Consider the following 25,269-nt stretch of genomic DNA (forward strand, 5'->3'; position numbering starts at 1 on the left):
TGCATTACAACGGCAAAGTTGAGTAGTTACTACAAGGACTATATAGCCTCAAAGCATGAAATCCTTTCTATCTGGCCCATTACAGAAAAAGTTTATGGACAGACCCCTGCTCTAGGAAGAATACACTGGCATTCTTCCACCTCTTTTAACATGACATATTCACCACAGGACCTTTGCACATACTGATCCCTTTGCCTAAAATGATAGTCTCATATTTCACATCTAATCCTTTTCTGTCAATCCTACTCTTCCTCACCATCTCCCTGGGAAGGTCTTGGCTGATCCAACCCCAGCCCTGAATGAGATTAACTTTCCTGTTATACATTCTGATAGCATCCCTTGTAGAGCTTATCATGATGGCAGTAAGCCTAATTGTCTGTGTCCTTATTTCTCTAATGTTTTGTTCCCCCTGTAGAATGCAAACATATAAAAAATAGTCTTGTTCAAAGCTGAATCTCCAGTGCCTAACAAAGTACCTGGAATATAATGGATGGATACATTCATCCATGAATGACATAATTATAAAAGGTATTTATTGTCTGCTATATATAGTGTATAAAGTATACTTTATAACAAATAGTTCACTTATTAGATGTCTAAATGGTTAAGAGCTCTTAATTGAGCTGGAAATCCTGAGATTAAATCCCAGTTCTTCCATTTAACACATGAGGAACCTTAGACAAATCCCTTAACCTCTTTTTGCCAGTTTCCCATCTATAAAATGGGCATAATATTAGTGTCTACCTCATGAGGTTTGTAATATATAAAATTATGCACATGACGTGTTTAGCATAGAGCCTGGCACACAGTAAGTGTTCGATGGATGCTATTTATAATTATAATTATTGTTATTAATTATCTTTATAATTTTTATAGTGCAAGTCTTAGGGAGATGGCAGATATTATTAAGACCCCCACAAAACTGAATCCAGTATGTCCTGGAATCAGGGATATTGGAACAGGGTGAGGCGAGGTCTCGACCTCTCTCACTCACACTCCCAACACAGCCAAACATAAATCAAGCCAGAGCCATGGTTAAGCAATATTCTTTCTTTAATTCCCCTTTGCAAATGGAAGCCCCTGAGCTGGTCCCTACCCCCACTCCTATTCCACACCCTGAGCCCCCCAGATGCAAGGTCCCCGCCTCACCCTGGTGAGAGGAAGAGAGGAACACCCCCCTCCCCAGGATGGTCCATTAAAAAAAAAAATCCTAGTCATTTAAGAAATGAGGCTGGGGACAGGAGAAGGGAGCTGGAAGACAAGGCCCAGGTGAGGCCAGACGAGATGTTGGGGTTGTGAGGACCCTTGAGAAGGGTTTGCAAGCATGTCCCTAAGCTCAGGGCCAGGATGGCTGAGGGAAAGGAGACAGACAGACAGATAGTCTGACTCCCCAAGGTCCTGCCTGCCTGATTGTGAACAATGACACTCACCACCACCTCCCTCCCTCTCCCTCCCTCTCCCTATCTGCTGCCACCACAGGCCTCTGGATAGAGAATTTTCCAGTTACTTTGGGATAGGGTTTGCTAAGCATCCCCTCTGGCCCCTGATCTGGAGCATCCCTGGGGTCCCCCTGAGACCAAACCCGGGAGAAGGAGGGACTCTAGGAACATGCAAAGGCGGGGAGCAGAGACCCCCGCCCCACTCCACAGCTCTACAGGATGGTGGCTCCAGCTGCATCTGGGCTCCGAGGGTCCTTCACACCGATGATGAAGTTGTTGGTTCTCCGGCTGCCATGGACCCAGGATAAGACATCTACCTTCTCCACGTGGTGACCTCTGGCTTCCAGGAACTCAATCTCTTCCTCTGTGAACTCACCTGAAAACCATTCCCCAACATACACACACATTCAGAGTGTTCAGAGCACTAGCTCAGGAATCTTATGGTCATACCTGAGTCCTGGTACTGGATACTCCACTGAAGAGTGGTGTGACCTTGGGCAAATTACCTTTCTGAGCCTCAGTCTCCTTGTGCATAAAATGGGGATTACATAAGAATTTACTACATGAAATTGTTGCAGTGATTAAAGGAAATAATATACAGAAAGCACCGAACTCAAAGTTTTGCATACAGTAAGTGATCAATAATATACAGTCATTCTTAATATTGGAAAAAGGAGTTTGGAGTCTTAATCTCCACCTGCCTAGGCCAAGCAGCCATCATTACTTGCCAGGATTACTGCATAGCCCACTAACTTTTTGCTTCCAGTCCTGCCTTCCTTACAGCCTATTCACACAGCGGTCATAGAGATCTTTTTAAACCATTAGACCATGTCGCTTTCCTCACTCAAAACCCTCTAACAGCTTTGATGACTCAAAATAAAATCCAAAGTCCTTACCACGGCCTCTAAGGCCCAACATCATCTGGGACCTCACTACCTCTTTAAACTCCTCTCCTCACTTCCTTCCACTCTCTCCCTTTGTTCACTCTGCTCTAGCCTCCTTGCTGTCCCTCAAAGAGGCCAAACATACTCCTATCTCAGGGCCTTTGCATTTGCCCTTCTCTCTGCCTGGAATGCTCTCCTCCTTGGGGGTCATAAAACTGGCTCTCTTACTTCATTCCAGTGTTCAAGAACTTCCCTGATCACTATCTAAAACAGCAGCCCCTGTTCTCTTCGCCTTGCTTTGTTTTATTTCAAAGCACTTAATGCTACCTGGATTTATTTATTTACTGTGTCTCCCTGCACTAGATAAGATTTTTGAAGGCAGGGATGTTTTGTTCACTATTGATCTCCAGTACCTAGAACAGGGTAAGAACATAGTAAATGTTAAGCAAGTATTTATTGGACAAATGAACAAATTCCCATCCTCTTGCATTAAGTTCAGGTCTTTCTTCATCATCTCTTGCTGGGCCATTATCCTAGCGCTTCTTGTATTTCCCCGACTTAAGTTCTCCTCCCTTCAATCTACCTCCCCTACATTAAACAAATCAGGTCACATCCCTCCCCTTACTCAACTGGATAAAGTCCATGCTTCTTAACATGGACCTCCATGATAAGCCCTGTATTCTCACCTCCCACTGCTCTTCAACAAAGATGTGGGCCTATTTCCTCAAATGGGATTACTGGAGGGTAGTTCTGGAGATAAAGACAACATTGAATAGCATTAAATCACTGAGTCTCTTTCTTGGTTCACTTTCAATCTCTTGGATAATAACAAGGACTAAGTTTCAGTCTGGTCTCTAACATGTCTCACCTCCTTCCTTAAAAGAGAGAGCAGGTCGCAGAGCCTTCCTGGGGCAACAATATCTAACTGAAACCTAAAAATATTAGATTTTTTAAATAGCTATTTATCATCCATTTGTGGCAAATATTGCCATTTTTCCATTTGGCATTGTGATATGAGATTTACTTTAAAAATACATTTAGGTTAAAACGAGAGTCCATTTATAGTCCATCTAATGGTTTAGATGATGCGTAAATGTGGCAAAAATCATGAAAGTGATGGATAAATTCTGAAGTTTGGAAAACAATGTCTCTAGTCCAGCTGGGCTCCTGGCTTTTGCCCAGGCTGTTCCCCTGTCCAGTATGTTCTTTATCTCTACACTCCCAATTCCTGCTCATATGTAAGGCCCAGCCAGTTGTCACCTCCTCCATAAAGCCTCCCAGAGTCCTCAGGTAGATGAACTTTCCCTTTGCCTCGTATCTCTGTCTGTGACTGTGAGCCCCTCAAGGGAGGGCTCACTCCACCATCACCCCCAAATAATTTAGCATAAAGCTTCACATTTGTTATAAATGAGAAGATATTAGTTGAGCAAAATGCACTGATAAGGACAGCCTCATCATCTATCAGCTGGAATCCAAAGTGTCACCTGCCAACTATAGGTTGTGACTGCTGAGGATCTAGGTCGGTAGCTTCCAACCTCCTTCAGTCTAGGAGATATCTAGAGCCATGCAATAAAGAACTGAGTCTTTAGTATCATCCAGGTATTTGTTCTACTCTCAATTCTGTCACTTACTGCTTGATCCTTGACTAGTTTATAACCTCTGTGGGCATCAGTTTCTTTATCTATAAAATGGGAATATTGAACAGGCAAGGACCATGTCTCACTCAATTCTGTCTCCCCTTTCGACTTGCATAACACACTGTCTGTTGTAATAAAAACTCCTCAAAGGTGTGCATACTTTCCCATTTACAAAATGAAGCTGCGTCCAAAATTAAGTGCCTGTCCTTAGAGAAAAGTCTATGTCCTCACCATAAACTATAAGGTCCATGATCTGGCCCCTGTCTGCCTTTCTGGTCTCATCTCACCCTCACTCACCCTGATTTCCTTTCTACTAAAACACACAAAGCCCATTCCTGCCCTGAACTCTTTGCATTTGTTCCCTTGGCCTATAAAGCCTGCCCCAATTCTTTGTATGGTGGGCTCTTTCTCACTCTTCAGATTTCAACTTAAATATCTCCAAAGAGAAGCCCTCAACAATCACTGAGTCAGTCCTATACATTATCCTGCTTTAATGCTCTGCAGAACATTTATTTTGTTTTCTCATTTCTTTGATGATTTATTTTCCTTTCTCCCTGGAAATGCAGTATCTCCAGCACCTAGGATAATGCCTGGCACACAGTAGGTATTCAATACAAACTGCTGAATGAATGGTTTGCACAATGAATAAATGAATCTTGTTTTACATATGAGAAAACTGAGGCTCAGAGGCTCAGAGTAGAGACATGAATTTCCCAAGGCTACTCAGCCAGGAGACAGTAGGACTGGCTCCAATCCCCTGATCTTTTACTGTTTCAAGAGGAGTCAGTTGGAAGAAACGAAACTTTCAATGGCAGGGAGTTGGTACTACTTGAGGCAAGGGCACCTTTGGGACAAGCCTCTTTTTCTACCTGGTCTTGTGCCCACCCCATGGGGATCTCTTCTCTGCACTCACTGTCCACCTGCAGGAGGTTGGACTGCAGGTCTGGGTGAAGACGACCACGGGCCAGGCTGTCACTCAGGTTCCGGTTCAAGGTCAGGACATTCAGTAGAACCTGTGGGCAGCCAAAGGGCAGAAGTCAGGGCTATCCCAAAGATGGGGGTTCAGGACTCTACAGCCCTCACCTCTGGTCCAGACTTCTTAGTCTTTAGATTCCTTACACCAAGGGTGACATCTGAGCCTCTCAAAAGCCCCAGAAGACAGGCAGGTCTGTGATGACTGTCCCCATTTCACAGAGGGGGAACTGAAGGCCAGAGAAGAAAAGTGATTCACTTCAGAGAGCCAGGGGAGAGGCACGACTAGCACCCAGTCTCCCTTAATTCAGCCCAGGGCTGTCCTCCCTTCTCCCTAGCCAGGGCAAGGTTATTTGCTGAGGGTGGTCGAGGGCACAATGTGGGTACCTTTAGCTTATTTGCAGTGTGAATAAGCTCTGGAACAAAACTACTTGCCCATTCTTACTAAACTGGACCTAACTTCTTAACCTCTCCAGGCCTCAGTTTCCTCACATACGAAATAGAAATAAGGATTTCTTCCAAAGTTGGGAAACTTAAAGGGCTAATGCATGTAATATCAAGCCCAGCACTTAGTAAGAATGTTAGCTAATGTTATTATCTCCATTTTACAGATGAGGAGACTGAAGTTCAGAGAGGTTAAGTGAATTCCCAACATCACAAAGTTGGAAATTGGCAGCATTGGGGTTGGGACCCAGGGTGTCTTATTCCAAAGCTCAGGTTAGTTAACTCACCACCTGCCAAAGTATGTGCCCTGGCACATATATCAGGGGCTCAAGACATTTGTGGAATTGTTGTGAGGCATTTTAGAGAGTAGAAGGTCCTTCCTTTCAAAATCAGACCTTAACGTCGGCTGCTTGCATATTCAGATGTTGAGCAGAGGCATGATGGAACTTGATATTGACAGAACCCAGGCAGCCCAGATGCTATGTCACTCTCAATTCTACTGGCCCTGCAATTTCCCCCACAACCTGGCAAGACAAGGAGCTTCAGGGCTTCGTTTTCACTAAGAAACTCAGCACAGCCTAGGTGCCCAATGCCCAGGATGAGCCTGGCACAAAGCAACCCAGTCCATGTTTGCTGTAAGAGATGTTTGCTTAAGAGATGAGAATGAGCAAGAGACATCTATGGCCCAGGCCACAGCTTGGCTCCTGGCTACAAAAGGCCTACCATGGAAGAAACCTCACCTGGGTCAGGCCGCTGAGGCCCCGGGCAGCTCCATTGGCTCCCAGAGCGAGGTAGGTTCCGCAGAGTCCTTCTGCTGGCCGGACCACAGTGGGCAGCAGGAAAGACAGTGGCCGCTTCCCCGGCAGTACCGAATTCTCCTGTTTTCAGAGGACCAAAACCACAAGGGGGATGAAAGGTGGGGTGAGATAGAGTAAGGGCTACTTCATCACTCTTCCAACCTCTCTCCCTCACCTGTATCTTCTATGGGCCCAGTTTTTATGGGAAACTGGTCTCTCCCCAGGCCACAGTCTTCTATCTGTGAAATGGGCAGGGTACTTGGGTAGCTGGGGTGGATGGTGGATCCATAACCTATGGGGTTGCTATGGGGCTACCATGGGTGTCAGTGGAGGGGACCAAGCCAAGGAAGATGGCTATGGAGAAGAACAGGATAATCTCCACCCTGGTCATATCTGTCTTTGTGGTGCTGGGGCCCCAGCCTGCAGGGTGTAAGAGTGTTGGCCTCCAACAGACACTAATTCCTACCTTCTTTCTCCAACATTAGGGCTGAGTCACATCAGCTCAGCATCACATAGTCATAGACCATTAGTGTTAAAAAGCACCCAAAACATAAAATCAAGAGCCAATATCTTCATTGTACAGGTGAAGAAACCGAGGCCTAGAGACGGGGCGAGACTTTCCACAGGTCACACAGTAAAACAGTGACAGAATGGGACAAGGTTCCTTCAGACCCACCAAGCTCCAAGCCCCAGACTTGGGCTAAAGGTGAAGTGGACACCTTGTTTAGGCTCTTTTCCTTTTTGTAATGGAAATTCCTATAGTAAGTAGGGAGGGGGGGGCAGCCATACTGCAGCATATCCTACCTAGCCTTGGACACCCCAAGGTAGAAGGGAAGCAAGACCCTACCAGGCTAGGTGCAGAATGGTTAGCAGTCCTATTGGGCCAGGAAAAGTCCAGCATCTGGCTGTTGAGCAGGATCCCCGAGGGGGTGATGAGGCCACTGCCAAAGGGCCGGTTCAGGGAGCTGGGGGTCAACATTGGGGCCAGGTGAGCGCTGAGCCCACTCTCACTCCCACCCAGCCCCCTGGTCCACGTGATCCCTTGTGCCAGGTTCTGAGTCTGAGCTGACATACCTGACCATGGCCACAATGAAGTCGTCAGGGCCCATGATGAGCACCTGGGCAGCTGTGGGAGCCCCGTCCAGCTCATAAACAGGCAGGAGTGGGGCAGGGGCCGCCTGGGAGTCATTGATGTGGCCCCGGAAGTAGGCAGCCTCCACCTTGCTGAAGAAACATGGAGCAGGAGACAAATACACAGCAGGCTCTCATTACATCCCACCTACCACACTTTGTAATGTCTGTGTGATTAACATCTGCCTCCCCTACTGGACTATTAGATCTATGAGAGCAGAAGCTTACTTGTTCCTAGCATATAGGGAATATCCAGGAAATAATTGTTGAACTGAATTAATTTATTTAGGTGTTACTCAGATTCTCTTCTAGAGCCAACTTTTATTTAGTATTTAAATCAAGAATTTTTTAGTTATTTGACTTTCACTTAATCCTTTGTATGAAAATACCTAGGGCATAGTGGATGCTCAGAAAATATTTGTTTTGAGTGAATACACTGAATTCACTTAACCTAATGTTTGTAGTCTAGAACTAAAGCTTTATTAAGAGTTTAGTGTGTGTGTGGGGGGGGTTGTATACAGAAATCTTTACTTGCTATTAGAATATTTTTTTGAAGACACAGGACTTAGCAGATAATAAGCCCTTAATAACTAACTAGTTATTGGATGAATTAGTTGAATGAGTTTAATATAAGTTTGTGTGTATGTTTTAGAGCTAAATTTGTATTGATCTTGAAAACAAATTTATGAAATTAGGAAAATACAAATTTACATTAATTCTATTTTTGGCTTACGACTGTCCCTTAGCTAGCCAGTTATAGTAGCAGTTAAATAGTAACCATTCTTACTCTTATTGCCAATTAATAATAATAATGATATTTGTTGAATATTTACTATATGCCGGACAACATGCTAACTGCTTTGCATGTGTGATCTTAGTCCTCACCACGACTTCATAAGGTTGGCACCATTCTTGTCAGACCTCCTTTAGAAACTGAGATTTAGAGAGTTTAAATGAGTTGCTCAAGGCTACACAGCTAGTGAATGACAAATTTGGGCTTTGAACTGAGGCAGTCTGACAAGAGCCCACAGTCTTACTACTATGTTATGCTGCTAACGTAGATAAATTATAATCGAAATTCCCAAAGCCTCCAGTATTTTCTTGGAGATTCTTTTCATTGTTATAGGCTTTCTTTTTCACTCAAAAGGGGGAACAGATGGGCCCTGCTAAGGTCAAAAAAATTGAGTCATATGAAATAGACCAACTTATTGTACACGTGGAGAAACTGAGGTGCAAAGAGAAGCAAACAGTGTCACACTGTGAGTTACAGTTGAGCTGAAATTGACTTGGGACTTCAGGCCGTATTGCTCCACTGGCTGCTTTTCACCTGATCCTTTCCCCACACCCACCACCACTTCTGCAGTCCCCAGAATTCTGATGCAGGACCCACCTGAGCATGTCATCCATGCTCTCAGTGATGGTAGAATCATAGACAGGGTCTCCCAGTCTGCTGGCCAGGGCTAACGCGATCTTCAGAGTCTGAAAACGGAGCAGGAACGTGGCAGAGGCTGCCAAGCCCTCCCCAGCACCCACACCGAATATCCTCCTGTGTGAGAAAACTTGGAGGGGATTTAGTCCTGCCCCATGGCTGTACCCTAGACCCCTACTCCCAGTGTCCCCAGACCCAGGGTTGGATGCAGGGGTCGACCTTACCTCTGCCACCCAGTGAAGAGCCTGTTCCCGGGATACCAGGCTGGTGAGATTGAAGCCCTCCAGGATGTTGAGAGCACTGATGAGGGCAGGGCCTGTATGCGGGGGTGGGGGACTGAGAACCAGGTGGCCTGAAAGGACAGGAAATGACCAGATGGCAAGGGAGGGGTCAAGGCATCTCCACATCCCACCATCATGCAGACTGAGACCACTGCACTGAACTCCCTCATCAGATAGGAAAACTGCATTGAGAGGAAAAGCGTTGAAAGGCAAAGGGACACACTGAAGTTCACATGGCAAGTCAAGGACAGGGCCAGGACTCCAACCCAGAACACTGGTATTCATTTTCCTCTTCCATACAAGGAAAGTAAGGCTCAAGAGGACTGTGATTTGCTCAGAGTCATAATATAGGCCATTGGGAGAACAGTGACAGGTGTCTAGTTGTCCGGATTCCTGGCCACCATGTGTCTCTTTTCATCTCCTCCCACAGGCCAGGATACTATTCAGGGCCCCTGACAATCCATCCCTGAAACTTCTTGGGAGCAGCAACCTCTTCTTCCTACGTAAGGCCCCTATTGTTAGATGTGTGGACCTCAAAGGAATAATAACGCCTGATGTATAACACAAACAGTAACTAATTAACTCATTTAATCCTCACAATGGGTACTGTTTTCATCCCCATTTTATAGGTGAGAAAACTGAAGCACAGAGAGGCAGCTGGTCTAAGGTTACAGGAGACAAGGGGAGCCCAGAGTACTCAAGGTACTAACATTGCCAAGAGAACAGGCTGGGGAGGGAAAATGGAAAATCAAATACACATTCAGTGCCCATTCTGACCAGGGCAACTTCCAATATCATCTCATCAATCCTCATAGCCACCCTGAGAGGTAAGCACTATTATTATCTCCATTTTAAGGAGGGAACCAAGGCTCAGAGTTGGAAGGGGCTTGTTCAAGGTGAATGGCACAGCTGGTACTCCAATCCAGGTCTTCCTGGCTCCAAAGTTATGTTCTTCATCTGCTCCAAATACTACTGCCTCTGGTAGAGGAATCGGGCTGAAGATTGAGGCCTAGAAACCTGAACTCAGAGGCAGTCTCTCTTGGGGCTTGAGGTGATCTGGGCCTCCTAGAGGAGAAAACCTGTGAACCTCCTGAGGGACCTAGGAACCCGCCACTTTGAGTTCAGCGCACATGGATTTCCCCATGTCATCAGCTTGGCTTTCTGTGTTCTTCATTGGCTTTGAGTTTGACAGATTAAGTTCTGTTCCTTCCCTGGGCCCTCAGTTTCTTTTTGGCACAATGAGGGGGCGGGTCTATGATTATCTTGAAAAGTTTGTTATAACCAGAAGCTTAGATGGACTTTGGTCTTATAATTTTTCTTGGCTATACTGGGCATTGAGTGGGACTGGGGATGGAGCAAGGAAGCACAGAGCCCATATCAAGAACACCTATGGCTAGAACCCCAACTTCTAGACCTGAGCTTTTGACAAGACCTACCTCCCCATATCCTAAATACTTCAGGTAACTGACTTTATGACTACTTTGGAAGGTAGGCTGGCTCTGGCTTGCTTCAACAGTTAGCTGCCTCAGTTTCTCTCCTGTAAAAAGGGGAGGACTCTCTCGGCCAAAAGCATGTGGCCAGGGATTGGGAGGCTTCTCCTGAGTAGGGACCCTTGGAGCTGGAGGAGAGGTCACCTCTGTATACGCCACACACAGGCTTCTCCACGAGAGCACTGTAGTTGCTGAAGTCTTCCTCAGTTATGACACCCCCTGCGTGCTGAGCCTGGAGAAGAGAAAATGACCCCACCGCCACTGTAAGCCACACATCACATGGTGAGCATATGGATTTGGCTTATAGTATTTGGATCATAGATGGGTCAGATGTTTATAACTTTTATGTCTTCTGCAACTCTCATCATGGCCTTGAGGGACCCCATCAGCCTGGGTATCCCAGGAAAAAGGAAGCGGGGAAGCACTAACATTGAGCACTTACTATGTCAGACGTTGTGCTGGGTACATTTCATAAATGACCTCTTTAGCTTGACATTCAAGGTCCCTTGTGATCTGGCCCTGCCTATATCTTCTACTTCATGCCCTGCTATTCCCCAGTGAGCTTTGTACAGCCACTCAGAGTGACCTGCAGTTCCTAAACTCACGATTCCATGTCTTTGTACAAACTGCCCCCCTCCCCTGCTTATATATAAAAAAGGATTTTCCACTTACAGCAGCACATGCCTGAGAGATATCAAAACTGAATTCTTCATTTCACTACAACCAACTAAAACCACAACAAAATCATAAACTCTAGATGACCCTGGCAGAAATGACATAATTAAGCACTCTACTGACTAATGAACCAATCTTATATAAGCCAATGGGTTCATTCCATCCTATCCAGCATGCTAATTTTCAATCCTAAAGTAGCATAACACTAAGAAGCCTCTCCTTTTTCGGTACTTGAAACTTCTCACTTCTAATCTACCCTCAGTGAACTATATCTTGAATTTCTTGGCTGGTGTACATGTGTTCTTTTTTCTGGCAAGTTAATAAACTCGACTTTGTTTTTTTTTTCTTTTAAAGCTCTGATGGTTTTTATTAGAATCACCTTCATCCCTGTCTCCACCTCTAGGAGAGGATACACGACCCAGGTCTGGCTAATAAGAGCATTACTTTTCATGGCGCAGTAATTGGTTTGGGAATAGTCATGAGACCTATGACAGGCTGATGAGACATAACCTTGAGGCTTTTGCTGGAACTACTAGAATGAGAATACTTTTTCTCTGGGATGGCTTGCTGCAAGAATGGCTGGTGGGGAGCAGGTGTGAAAAGGATCCAACAGAGAATGAATTCAAACAGAGGACAGTAGAGTCACGAGACAGAAGGAAAAAAGACCAAGCCTTGACAGTGTGGATGGAGCCTCTGGATCCAGCAGACCTAAAGCCCACACTCTGCTGGACTTCCCAGTTAAGTCTATTTGAGATGGGTTTCTATTACCACATCCATACCTCCAGTGCCCAGCACAGGGTCTGGCACAGAGCAGAAACTCTGTGAATGTAGAATGAGTGACAGATTTATTCAGTTCCCACAACTGTATGGCAGAGATAGATATAATCACTCCCATTGCACTGATTAGAGAACCACTGAGTTGGTTTGTGTATCCTTATCTTTAACATAATTTTCCATTAGGGGTTTTGGACTATTGACAACAGTTCTCAGAACCCATTATTGCCTCAGACTTAGACTCTTGAGGGTGTTGGTAAGCCCTTGTGTCAATCCCCTCAGTCTTAATAGTTATCAATGAAAGAGGCATTTCCCTCAGTCCCTAGAAAACCCAAGGGCAGAGTGGGATTGTGAGTTCAGGGAAGATGAGGCTGATTGTGGGTTTCCACCAGGATTGGGAGGGACAAGACAGGCCTCTGTACAGGTTGACCAGCCCTGGGAGCCCAATGAAGATAGACTATTTCCATCATCCCAGGAGGTTCTTTTTGTGCATCCCAGTCAACCCTTCCCATCCCGACAACCACTGATCTGAATCCCATCACCAGAGATTAGTTTTGTCTATTCTAGAATTTCAAGTAAACGAAATACCCAGTAAATATATGTAGAAAGGAAGACAAGGAAGGAAGGTGCAGAGGGGCTCCCAAAGTGCTCACCTCTGCCACCATCTCCAGCGTGAGGTTGCCACCAGCATAGAAGGCAGAGGGGCCGTAAGTGCCGAGTGCATCCAACACAGCAGCCAGGTCAGGCCGATGCATCAGAGAACCAGGTAGCGGTGGGTGACCAGATGGTAAGAACGTTTCACGGAAGCGCTCAGACGCATTGGGTGGAGGCTGTTCAGCCAGGGCATGGGCTGTGGGCAGGGACAGGAGGCTGGGCAAGGGAAGCCAGGGCTGGACCCAATGGCTGAGTCACACAGTAGGTGGGGTGGATGGGGGCTAAGTGGTCCGCTCTAAGAGTTCTGGTCCCCCAGGTGCCCGTTATGGGGGAAGTGGGGGTGTATATGGGCCCCTCCCAGATCTCATTTGAGGCTGGTAAGGGTGGGATGGGGTGGGGAGGAGGTCTGAAGAGCCAACTGGAAGAGAGGTGCTTTCTGGCTTGGGCCCCAAATCTCAGAGCTTCCCCACCCCTCTCCATCAACCTCATGCCTTTTCCCCCACCCCCAAACCCCACTGACCTAGATCATGGGTCACGTTGAAGCCATCTTGGGCCACAAGCACTGGGGCCAGGACTTGGGACCATGGCAACCTGAGGGGGGCCGGAGAGCAGGATGGAGGAGGTCCTGGGGAGGAGGAGGGTCCTGGGGAGGGGGTTCCTGGGAAGGAGAGTCCTGGCAAGGGAAGGGGATATGAGGAGGGGGAGTTGGGAAGGGAAGAATCCGGGAAGGTAGGAAGGCCACCAAAGGAGGGGTGCAGGCAGGGGCCTCTGGTCCCCGGGGGGAGGGTCTTTACCTGCCATAGAGCTGGTGAGCTTCATGTAGCCCCTTCACCATTCCGGGGACCCCCACCAAGAGCCCAGGCTGGGCGAGGCGGGCAGGCGAGGGAGAGAGGAGACCAGGTCACTGGAAGGGGGGGCTGGGCTGAACTCCGCAGAGCCCCAAGCCAGGGATGGGGGGCTGGCACAGGGGAGAGACACAGGCCAAGGTATCCCAGAGGAGGGACAAGCTGTCCCAGCAGGCATCCTCCCTCCCATCTCCCTGACTTCCTATCAGCAAATGCAAAGAGGCCTCCTTTATCCATCATAGTTGAGGGACTTATAAATTAAACAAACCCTTTTAAGAGCCAGAATATAACCAATTTAGATGGGAACCTGTCTACATTGGATTATACCTACTTCTGCCTCTTAAAATAGTGCACAAGGGACCTTCATTGAACTTTTCCGTTATCACATCACCATTACTGTGAGCTGTGATAACTCAAGGTGTGTTTGGCTTTGCCACTGCACTAAATATCTATTTTCCCAAGTTATTCTATTTCCACCTTTGCTCTCAGTGGAGAGTGGGTTTGCCTCTAGCAGTTCCTCTCTTATCTTCCAGTATGTTGTAAGCTGTGGAAGTTACAGTCAGCAGGCTCAGAGGGAGATGTGTGAGTGATAGTGTGGCAACTTTGTGATATCTCAGGCTGCTCAATGGCCTTTTTTTTTTCCCCTTTCTATGTGCCAGACAGGCAAGGTCACCAGAAGAAAGGTATTGCTTTATTGGCTGTTATCCACCATTGAGATCTTTTGGTTGATTATTTTATTTGGGGGGCTGCCTGTCTCCCTCAGAGCCTAAGAGCATCCTGCTCAGCTCATTCCCTCACCTCTACAGTAAATATTCAGCAAAGTAATGCCTGGGTTAGCAGAGGGCAATGAAGGGAGATCCCATCCTGGACCTTCTCTTCTCACCAGAGTCCCCACCTTGGTCTCCCAGGATCTCTGCAGGGCCTCTTCCCTGAGGACTCCTGGTGCAGACTCCCGGAAATCAATTAGGTGGCTCTCATTTCGTCGGATGTCATGTACCAGCATCACACCCCCACTGGGAGAGACACAGAAGGGAGAGGGTGATGAAAAGATGCCACCCTTCTTAACAATTAAGCTACGACCCCTCAACCCCCAATAGTAATGGTGATAGCTGTAGGCTCAGTTTGTCACCAGGAGTCAGGCGTTTGAGCCCCCTCTCCAGCAGTGATTCACAGACACAGTCACACCACAAGACTGGTGAGTGAAATCAAGGCAGGTATCCAGAGTCAGTGGACCTTTCCCAGCCTGTCACTGGAGACTTTAATCCCTGATTAGGAAAAACCCAGAGACTGGAAGAGCAGGACATTCTGCCCCCACCCCACCCCAGACCACAGCTGGACCCCTGCCAGCTTCCTGCACCTGCCTCTTTGGTATGCCCCGCTCCCTCTCCCAGGACTGAATTATGTAAGAACAGACTGTGCAAAACCAGAAAGGGAATCTCTTTGGTAAGGACTGGAGAGCTGGTCTTAAAGGAACCAAGATATAGACTTTGTCAGCTTGTCCCTTTTCTGTGGCTTGTTTCCATCCGAGATGGTAGTTGCATCTGAGATGGTTGGCTCACAGCCCAGTAACATAATAAAGAAAGCAGGACAGATAAACAATAAACAGTGGTAGGAACTGTGGCAAAGTGGACAGGCACGAACCTCAACATGGGAAGTAGCTTCTACTCAGCTCTAGATAATTGCAGCCATGTGGAAATGTGGGCCAAGTGTTACCAGGTCTCTCTAGGTTTAAGAGATGTTAGAAATCCAAATTTTTATGAAAATTCTCAACTTTATAATAATAAGAAACAAATTTTTAAAAATTTAAGTGTGCAAACGAAACCAGTCTGTGTGCTGGGTGTGGCAATGGGTAGCCAGTCTGTAATCTTAGTAGGCTAAGAGTTCTTAGCCTGGGTTGTATTTTGGGCAGTAAACCTGGGGTATATTTTAAATAGACTCACAGGGATTTGTGACCCTAAAAGTATCATTGGCTTAATTAATGACAGCATATCCCCACCTGTGTACCTCATTTTCCAAGTTAGAAAAAAGAACCTTCTGAAAACACCTCCTGTGACTCAGTACAAGGAGAAGGTGGTGAAATTGGGCATAGAAAGAGAAAATACAAAAAGTTGGGGCCCAACTGCCCCTCTATTCAAACTTGGAGGACTCCCCGCCACATGAGGCTTACAGACCAGAAGAAGTAAGCCTGGGGGACCCCAACCTTCACAGCTGGGAGCTCCTTACCCGCCTAGGCCAGAACTGTGCGGAGCCACGATCCCCAAACACAGGGCTGCTGCCACAGCAGCATCCACGGAAGATCCCTGTTTATTGAGCACCTCTATGCCCAGTGATGTACAATGGGCGGCATCGGTCACCACGGCACCCTGGTGGAAGATCTGAGAAGGAAAAAGGGACTAGGTAAGGGCAGTAGGAGTCCCCTGCTTTCCCAGGGCACCTCCACCAACCTCCACAGGGAGTGGGGGTGGGGGTGGGAGCCCTGCTCTCTTGTTCCTTTGACTCTCTCCTGACTCTTCCCTCATTATCTCATGTGCCTCCTACCTGATCAGGTCCCTTCCTTGTTCTGTCCCTTCATACCAGGAGCCCCTCCCTTTGGGAACTTCCTCTCTCATGTCACCACCCTCCTCCCTTTCCAATTCCAGGCCCACTTCCACCACTCAGCCATTCCCCAATTCCCACGGTCTCCTCAAGCAATTTCTCACCTGAGGGTCTCCGAAATATATCTGCATGATGAGCGCCACAGTGACACCCGTGGCAAAGGTGAGGCAGGCTGTGACAATGACTGTGAGCCCGTCCTGGCGGCAGGAGCATTCGGCTGCGGCCGCAGAGAACGGGTCCTTGCGCGTCTCCCGCAAAGGCGACCCATCCTGGCTGCCCATCTCTGATGATGACGACGGCAGCCGCTGCAGCCGTGCTGATTTCAGGAAGGAGTCCGGGTCTGCGAGTAGCCCGGGGGTGGGAGGTGGGGGTTAGGGGAGATGGGGTGGTGGTGGTGTCGGTTTGGCGCCTCTTAACATGCCCTGCCTGCCCTCCAGGCGGGGATGTTCCCAGTCCCCACTTCCTCTGTGCCCTTCAAACAAACGCCGCTACACCGCGCTGCTCACCTTTCAGGGTTTTCCCTAAGCCCCGGGGCAGATAGGGACAGCGATCAGTTGGGAAGGGGCAGGGACCCCCCAGGTGGGCAGCAGGGCGTCTGGATTACCTCCCCTAGGACGAATTTCTTGGGACCCAGGACCCAGAGCTGTGAACACTTCCTGGAGAGGCCAGGGGAGGGGGGGGAGTGGGCGGGGTTGGGCTCTCACTGGAAACCAGATAGTGCTAGAGCTGGGCTCAATCTTCTATGCAAGGAGACAGCTATCCAACCTGAATGGACAGGCCCTGTCTTCCAACCTCCCTTCAGTTATCCATTCATTAATTCGACAAATATGGAGGGTCTGCTATGTATCTGCCCCTATGCTAGATGCTAGGGGAAAGGGTACAGAAAGTTCCTGCCATCCTAGGGTTCACAGACCAGTGGAGGAAAAAGATAATATACAAGTAAGTATATACAAAGGAGTCTATAATTACAAGTTGTGGCAGGTGCTATGAAGAAAAAGGATTAAATGAGACAATAGTAGTGTGTGTTGGGGGATACTTAGTTGGGGAAATCAGCCAAGGCCTCTCAGCAGAAATGACTTTTAAGATGAGAACTATGGGATGAGAAAGTGCCAGCCATATGTAGAGCAAGGGGTGAATATGTGGTGTTCCAGAAAGAAGGAACAGCAGGTGCAAAGGCCCTAAGGTAAGAATGAAATGGCACATTAGAAAAAAATAACCAAGCCCTGGGTTGTTCCAGCGTAGTGAGCAGGGGGAAAGAGCAGTGGGGTGGAGATTAGGCCAGATGCACTGGGTCTTGTGGGCCTAGTGAGAAGCTTGGATTTTAACCTAAGAGCCATAGGAGGCTACTGGAGTGTTTTAAGCGAGAACGTGAAGCCATCTGTTCTGTGTTTTAAAAGATCCCTCTAGCTGCTATCTGGGGGAATGGATCTGAGGATGGCAGAGTGGAGGCATGGAGACCTGAAAGCCACTTATCTGCTGAGTGACTATAGACAAATCACTTCAAGTCATGAGCCTCACTTTTCTCATCCTAATAATGGAACTAATCCCTAACTGACCAGACTCGTACAAGTTTTCCATGAGGCAATGTATACCAGGCACCCTTTAGGTACTTACTCAAAGTTATTTCCACCCTTTTTCCATCTTGGCCAGGGCTGATATCCTCCTCTATCCCACAGTTCCCTTCCCTGGGTGCTTTCAGCCTTGAACTCAGGCCTCTAAATGACCTAAAGGTTCTGAGTGTTTGTGAACAGTAAAGAAATAGTTTGGTATCTTGACCTCAATATCTTGCTATACTCACAAGGTGTTTTTAGAAGTTCATTCATTCGATATTTTTTTTTAAGCACCTGCTACTATGCACTAGGAGAATCCCCTCTTTAAAAGTCTGTGGGATAATATTAAAAATTGACTTATAGTTTCCTATTAAAAATACTATCATGGTTCACCAATGTCAACATAATAAAAAATCTAAGCTCCTTGGCTTGGTGTTCAAGGCCCTCCATCATCCACATTCTCTTCTTTTATGTCAATAAGAAACCACATGTGTATATAGATAATGTTTAGAAATTATTTATGGTATTTACTTTTGAGAAAGATACTGAAGGTGTGAATGAGATGGGATGAGAGAATGTTTTGTTTGAAATTTTTACCATTCACATATATATATGTATATATATATATATATATATTTTAAATCAATACATATATTTTTAAATAAAAAGGAAAAATGTGAAGAGATAGCAATAGGGAAGGGAACATTTATTTTTCCTCACTAGTCCTTGTTCATTTGCTTGTTTACTTATTGTTACCACAAACATGTAATTTGTATTTAAATTTTTATTTAAAAAAAGAAACTTGTCTCTAGAAGCCTCTTTCAGTTGATCATGCTTGCCTCTCTCAGCTCCAGCATCGCAGAGTCTAAATAAAACTTGAATTTATTCAACAAACAGATGGTAAACACCTACTGTGGGCACAGAACTCTCCTTGGCCCCGAGAGATTTCAAAAGAACTACAGGAAAAGGTTTTGAACTAATATTTATTGATGCTGACTACATATCAGGCACTTTACATACATATCCCATAACTTTATGAGGTAGTCCACTTTCTCCATTTTACAGATGAGGACACTGGGAACCGATCAAGGTGACACTGCCTGCTTAAGGTCATAAATAAAGAAATGGCAGAACCAAGAGTCTCCATAACTTGAAAACTTCCTTTCCATTGTTCCACATGGCATCAGGAGCCATTTCCACCCTCAAAAACCAACCTTCTAAGCTAATTCTAGTTGATATTTGCAGGTTCTTGTCCTTACATCTGTTTTCTCCAATCAAATAAGAGAATCCAAGTGATAAAGGTGATATGGCCCCATCAGAGTTGGATCTATTCAAGACTTTTTATTCCACCAATTATTGTTATTCAGTTATTGAACAAAAATATTTACTGAGTACCCTACTGTGTAAGTACTGGGGCAATAATACCATTGATTTTACTGATATGTAAGAGCAACAGCAGGACACTGGGAAAAGGTTAGTTTGGAACCAGAATAAACAAGTGTTTTGGGGAAAAGATGAGTTTAATTTTGGCTCTTCTAAATTTGTGAAACACCAGCAAGAGTTGTCTGGAGGCAGCTGGCGTAGTAGGCATCTAATTTTTATCTGCTTAGATATCACTGCCTATTCAATTTTCTTTAGAGAACATCATCTCCTCTCTCATTCCTCATTTCCTCATTCCTGACTAGAGTAAATACATGAGCTAGGCCTAGCCAGTCAGAACAGGAACCTCTGTACAGTGACTGGTTCAGGGATAGGCATGTGATCAGCACCAGGCCAATGAGACTCAAACTTTGTTCTTCTGATGGAACTATTAGGAAAGAGAAAGACTTTTTTTCTGGTTCGGTTGCTAAAGTGGTAAGATGTAAGCCTGTTGTTGCTAGGGGCATCTTGCCCCCACAATATGGGAGGCTTTCTGAAGATGAAACCCCTAAAAAGGAAAGCAAAGCAAAAGATGGAGAAAAGCCTATTCCTTTTTAAGTACCTAGATGCAGCTATGCCTGAAGCTCCATACCCCTGAACTTTTCAGTTATGCTACCCAATAAAATTCTCTTTCTAGATATAACTCAGTTTTAGCTGGGTTTATGACAAAAGAACCCTTAGTAGAGTTGACTTGGCAAGTCTAGAGCTCAGAAGAGAGAGATCTTGGCTAGAGACTGAGGTCTTCCCTGGCTTGTTTACTACCTTAAGGGGAGAATCACTAAAGATTTTTGAACCAAAGAGTGACATGATCAGAAGTGCAGGATGGTAGATTGATTGGGGTTGAGCGGGAGTGAAGAGAAAGACAAGAAGCAGAAAGAGTAACTAGAAGCTTATGGGTAATACAGATAAGAGAAGATGGTGGCTTAGGCTACAGTGGTGATGACAGGTATGGTGAGATAGAATTTGGAAGATACTTAGGAGGGGACAGAGAACATCTGATCATCATTTAGAAGTGAGAAGAAGAGAAAGGGGGATCATGGGTGACTCCTAGGATTCTACTTTGCAGACTAAATGAATGACAGTGTGATTCATTGAGAATGACATTGGGGGAAGAGCATGAGTATGGGGAAGAGACAATGAGTTCAGCATAGGACATGCTGAAGGTGAGACACTTGTAAGACCTCTAGAGGCAGATGCCTGGGAAAGAGGGGAATACATAGGCCTAGAGCTCAGAAGAGAGGAGAGAAAGTATTTTTCCAAACCTGGAGTGGTCATCACCTAGCTCTGTTTTCCACAGGGTCTGCTGTGAGGTATCCGGCACTTGGTTCTAGGGAGTGGTAGGCTAAAGGCTAGCTGGATACAGCCGAGGTCCTGGTTAAGAGGATGGGGCAGTGCCACTAGGTGGCACCACCAGGTTGAGAACATAAAAGGCCATGCTGGCCAGGTGGCTGGTCCAGTTAGGCCAAAGGAGGCTTGGGGCTTGAAAGCAGTGCTGGGAGGCAGAGCACTGAAATGACTACACAGATATGATGGTAAGATCTTTAAAACCCTAGTGCATAAACTTGGCATACAGTGCAGGTTTCCAGACACTCAGGTGACCAAAGTCTCTGCGGGATTTTTGTACAAATTAGGGCAGAGTTTCTATTAACTCCCCAAGGTACTCCCTAAGTTTTGAGAATCCCCTTCTCTGACATTCTTTCATTCTGAGATCTTCTTTCTCATTCATTTATTCATTCAACAATTTTTACTGAGTGCTTAGCACTTTGCTGAATGGTAGAGAAAGGATGATGAACAAAGCAGCAATGATCCTGCCCTCATAGGGTTTACTGACATCAAGTAATCATATGGTCACACAAATAATCACAGGTTTTGATAAATGCATTTACATGAGGCCAGGAGAAAGCATATCAGAGGTTTCCAATCTCTAGGTTGAGAGAGATAGGCATTCCCAATTGAGCTGGAAAAGGAAGCTAAGGTCTAGGTCAGTGTAGGTGTGCCTATTGTCACACAGTGAGTCAGGGCAGTGCTGGGACCAGAAGTGGTACACCTGACCCCTGAATAACGGATCTGGTTTCAGGTTGGTATATACCAGAACACATCTTCCCACTCTTCTCCCTGCTACCTCCTGATTACAGGGCTACTCTCTCTGGAAAAGAAGTTATTTTTTTAATTTTTATTTTTCAATTAGAGTTGACATTCAATATTATTTTATATTAATTTCAGGTGTGCAACACAGTGGCTAGACATTTACATAATTTACAAAGTGATCTCCCTGATAATCTAGTACCCACCTGGCACTATACATGGTTATTACAATACTATTGACTATATATATTCCCTATTCTATACTTCACATCCCCATGACTATTTTGTAACTACCAATTTGAACTTCTTAATCCCTTCACCTTTTTAATCCAGTCCCCAACCTCCCTCCCATCTGGTAATCACCAGTTTGTTCTCTGTATCTATGAGTCTGTTTTTGTTATGTTTGTTCATTTATTTTGTTCTTTAAATTCCATATATAAGTGAAATCATATAGTATTTGTCTCTCTGTCTTACTTATTTCACTTAGCAAAATACCTTTCAGGTCTATCCATGTCATTGCAAATGATAAGATTTCATTTTTTTAATGGTGAGTAATATTACATTGTATATATGAACCACAACTTCTTTATCCAATTGTCTATTGATGGGCACTTAGGTTGCTTCCATATCTTGGCTACTGTAAATAGTACTAAATATAGAAGTGCTTATATCTTTTCAAATTAGTGTTTTGGTTTTCTTTGGATAAATACCCAAAAATGCAATTGCTGGGTCATAAGGTAGTTCTATTGTTAATTTTTTGAGGAACCTCCAAATTGTTTTCCATAGTGACTGTACCAATTTACAATCCCCCAAACAGTGCACAAGGGTTTCCTATTCTCCACTGGAAAAGAAATTTTGATCTGTAGCTTTGACATTTCATGCTCATAAGCTTCCCTATCCTCCCATCTCTAGGTAGGGTACAGTCTAGCCAGGTTGGCAGGGGCCTGTGGTGAGGGCCAGATGACCGGAAAGTTGTGGAGGGGGAAAGAATTTGGGGCTGTCAGGCTGGGAGTAGCTACAGAAGGGCCAAGTTAGAGATGGCTGGGCTAGAAAAGCAGGATTTGCCAGGCTGGTAAGGGACAGGACTCAAGTGCAGGCACTGAGAGGAAGAGAGAGTGAAGCAAAAGGATGCTCTAATGCCAGGAAGTGACGTTGAGGGAAAGAGGGATGGGGGATGGAGGGTGAATAATGGAGAGAATGATAGAGCTGGGCCACATAGATAACAGAGAGAAGACTAGGGAAGAAATGCTCAGAGAGCTCTTGGCCCTCAGGTCTTCCCCAAGCCCTATTTCCTTCCTCCTTCCTTCCATCCCTTGCAGTCCCTGCAGAGGGCTGAGGAGAACACTGTAAAATCCTGGAGCCTGCTTCCTAGGAGACAGGGTACCTCACTAACATCCTAGCCTGATCCCTGGCTCTGGCGGGGGTGAGGTAATCCACAGGGCATTGAAGGCAATCTGGTCCCCAAGGACTTTGAGAGGTCATGCAGTCCATCCCCCTGTCTACCAATACCCAGCACACGCAAACAGACAAAATCATATTCTCTTTACCCTTCCCTGTACATGAAGAGATTCTCAGCTTCTCCCTATGGTTTCTCCTTCCCACAATCCCTGGCTGTGTGGAAGTTCTTTTCAAGACCTAGTCTCTATTCATCCTGCTGCAGTCTCTGACTTGGTTTCTCCTACCCTCTTTCCCATAACTAGAGAAAGGCCTCTTCTGGGTGATCATATCTCTTCCTCAGGATCTCCCCTCTAACATTCCTTCCTAATTAGTTGGTTTTTCCCAGGAGGTAACCCTCATCTCTCCCACTGCAGTCCCTGGCATCATTCTCCCTTGTCGCATTCTAGGACTCCAAGACAGAAATGCATCCCCAACCCCATCAGTTAACTAACGGAGACAAGGCAGGAGAAGGAAGAGGTCCAGGGGGAAGGAGTTGAATTAGGGAGATGGAGGCTGGAGGTGATGCTCCAAGCAGATGAAGGGCCAGGGACGTCCCAGGAGGCAGAGACTGGGCCAGCGGGCCTCACCTGTATCGGGGTCTCCCAAGAAGGCATCCTCGTCCTTGCGGCCCCTCAGAGGGGCCGCGGGCGCCGGCTCGTCCTCCGGCAGCCGCGGGAAGCTGGTGATGCTCATGTAGTCCACGGGCGAGTAGGCGCCCAGGGCGCTCTCCTGACTGGCATCGTTCTCCGCCGCCATCCTCGCCCGCGCCCCCCAGCAGCGCAGCGCCTGCCGGAAGTGGTGCGGCGGGGGCCGGAGGGAGGGCGGGGCCTGAGCTCTGGTGCCTCCGGGAGGGGGCGCCTCACCCCCACGTTAGCATGCGTTAGGGTCTGACTCGCCCCCGCCTGCTTAGGCTGCCAGCCTGCAGTGGACGCGTAGGTCGGGGTGGGGGTGTAGTTGCAGAGCCTGGAATGCAGGTCCGGGTCGCGAAGTTGGAGGTCGGGGGGAAGAGCACGCTACAAGCACGACCATAGTGGTTCTGGGCACCTTATGCAGCCCAGGGGCCAAGTCCCGTCCTCCTTCCAGTTTGAGCTAGAATCCTCCTTAGACCCTAGACTCCCTCCTCGGCCCACAGACTCTTCCACCGATCACAAACCTCTCCTCGGCCCCAGATTCTCCTCTGATACCAAACTCCTCAGACCCCAGATCCCTTCTTGGACTCCAAGATTCTTCTCCTCCATCTCGAACTCCTCTGCCGTCACCTCCCCATCCCGGCCCCCAACCCCAGCATTTTCTTCATCCTCAGACTGTTTCTCCACTTCGAGACCTCTCCTTGGATGGTCTCCTCAGACGTCAGATCCCTCCCTGGACTCCCGACACTTCTCAGACTCCTTTTTAAGCACAATCCCTTCTGAGACCCCTGACCTAAACTTGGGTGTGTTAGAATCCTTAAAAGCAGATCCCCAAATTTCACTCTAGAGATCATGAATTATTACGCTGGGATTGGGTCTCTGGAACCTGAATATTTACCATCATTTTAAGAGTTTTTGATGATGTTCTGGAAAGAATGCTTTAATAATGGGTGTGGTGGTATGGCAGAAGTGGAGTGGGCTGGGCTGGGGCTCAGAGTGGGGAGTGGGTCTCTGTAATCTAGATGTCTGGGTTTTATTCTTTGTACTACCACTTACAAACTATGTGATCCTGGGCATGACAAATAAACTTAGTATTAACTTCCTCATCTGAAAAATGGAAAGAATAATAGTATCCATCTCAGAGGGCTGTGAGGATTAAATAACACACAGAAAGCTCTTAGTATAGGGCTTGGCACCTACTCGATAATGCCATAATCATTATTATCACCTCCTTAATCTCGTGGATTCTCATCTCATCCAACCCTCTCCATCCTCTTCCCATTCTCAGGAATTCCAACTACTCTAAAGCTTGCACTACTTCTCCATCTCCAAGGATGAGGGGTCCCCTCTCTATGAGGCCTCTTGTCCAAACTTTCTTCCTACAGTTCACAGGCAGAGGGAGGGGGCTAGTCAAGCTCCTGGAAATACATCCCCTCCTCCAATCCCAGGCTCCACGCTCAGAGATGACCTGAACTACTTGAAAATCTACTGTGCAGTGCCACCTGTAGACAGGAGGGGGCAGCAGTGTATCGGGAACAGCTCTAGGACTTGGATGAAAGGCTAGGGAGACTAGAGGACTTTGTGTCTCCGGTGGGAAGATGGTTGTCTATGGCTGAGACTGTGTTCCTACTGTATGCCTTCCTCCCCATAGAGAGGTTAGTATCTTCTCAGTGAAGTCCATAGGGCTTATTATGCGTCAGAGAAGTCTAATCTCCCCAATGGGGCCTGTCCCCACCAAATGAGATCTGTGCTCCTTCATTGGTGTCTGTGCCCTCAGTGTAGTGAGAGGCCCTTCAGTGGGGTAAATTTCTCTTTAGTAAAGTCTATATCTTTTATATCTCCTAGAAGGAAGTCCATGTCCCCTCAGTAGGGTCAGTGATCCTCAATGCTAATTCATGTCCTATTAGCAGCGTCCACAGCCCTTCATTGAGACCTGAGACCCCTCAGCAAGATCTGTGCTCCCTTAGTGGAGTCCATGTACATTCAGTGAAGTGTGTGCCCCTTCACTGCAGTTGTCTCCTTGTTGAAGTACCTGTCTCCTCAGTGGGGTCCATGTCCACTCCATGAGGTCTGTACCTCTTCAGGGAGCTCTGAGATGGACC

General features: G+C 46.6%; 1 protein-coding gene across 6 annotated transcripts; it reads right to left on the bottom strand.

Moving 5' to 3' along the window:
- Positions 1–1,035: 1,035 nt before the first annotated feature.
- GGT7 (gamma-glutamyltransferase 7) lies at positions 1,036–23,343 on the bottom strand. Of its 6 annotated transcripts, none has more exons than XM_039864153.1 (16): positions 23,126–23,343; positions 16,152–16,387; positions 15,676–15,827; positions 14,336–14,465; positions 13,402–13,469; positions 13,128–13,198; positions 12,607–12,803; positions 10,649–10,736; positions 8,958–9,085; positions 8,695–8,783; positions 7,248–7,397; positions 7,021–7,138; positions 6,117–6,254; positions 4,830–4,973; positions 3,010–3,073; positions 1,632–1,815 (listed from the first exon to the last, which is right to left on the bottom strand). In XM_039864153.1, the coding sequence occupies exons 1-15, from the start codon at positions 23,292–23,294 to the stop codon at positions 3,023–3,025; spliced, it is 1,929 nt and encodes a 642-aa protein (XP_039720087.1). In that variant the 5' UTR covers positions 23,295–23,343; the 3' UTR covers positions 1,632–1,815; positions 3,010–3,022. The 6 variants fall into 6 exon arrangements, with proteins under 6 accessions (XP_039720085.1, XP_039720086.1, XP_039720084.1 ...); XM_039864154.1 differs by having other exon boundaries at positions 4,874–4,973; positions 23,126–23,342; XM_039864151.1 differs by lacking the exon at positions 3,010–3,073 and having other exon boundaries at positions 1,036–1,815; positions 4,874–4,973; positions 14,348–14,465; positions 23,126–23,341.
- Positions 23,344–25,269: the final 1,926 nt, after the last annotated feature.

The sequence above is a fragment of the Pteropus medius genome, unplaced genomic scaffold (genome assembly GCF_902729225.1).
Source record: "Pteropus medius unplaced genomic scaffold, Ma_sr-lr_union100, whole genome shotgun sequence".
NCBI lineage: Eukaryota > Metazoa > Chordata > Mammalia > Chiroptera > Pteropodidae > Pteropus > Pteropus medius.

What these genes read in the sequence shown, in the direction of transcription:
- GGT7 (XM_039864150.1), bottom strand. Translation starts at nt 23,294, where the DNA reads ATGGCGGCGGAGAACGATGCCAGTCAGGAGAGCGCCCTGGGCGCCTAC. An exon ending in AGACCAAGGTGGGGACTCTG is followed by an intron (nt 13,470 to 14,335) that starts GTGAGAAGAGAA and finishes CGCCTCGCCCAG; the next exon opens with CCTGGGCTCTTGGTGGGGGT. An exon ending in ACCATTCTGCACCTAGCCTG is followed by an intron (nt 6,255 to 7,020) that starts GTAGGGTCTTGC and finishes CTCTGAAAACAG; the next exon opens with GAGAATTCGGTACTGCCGGG.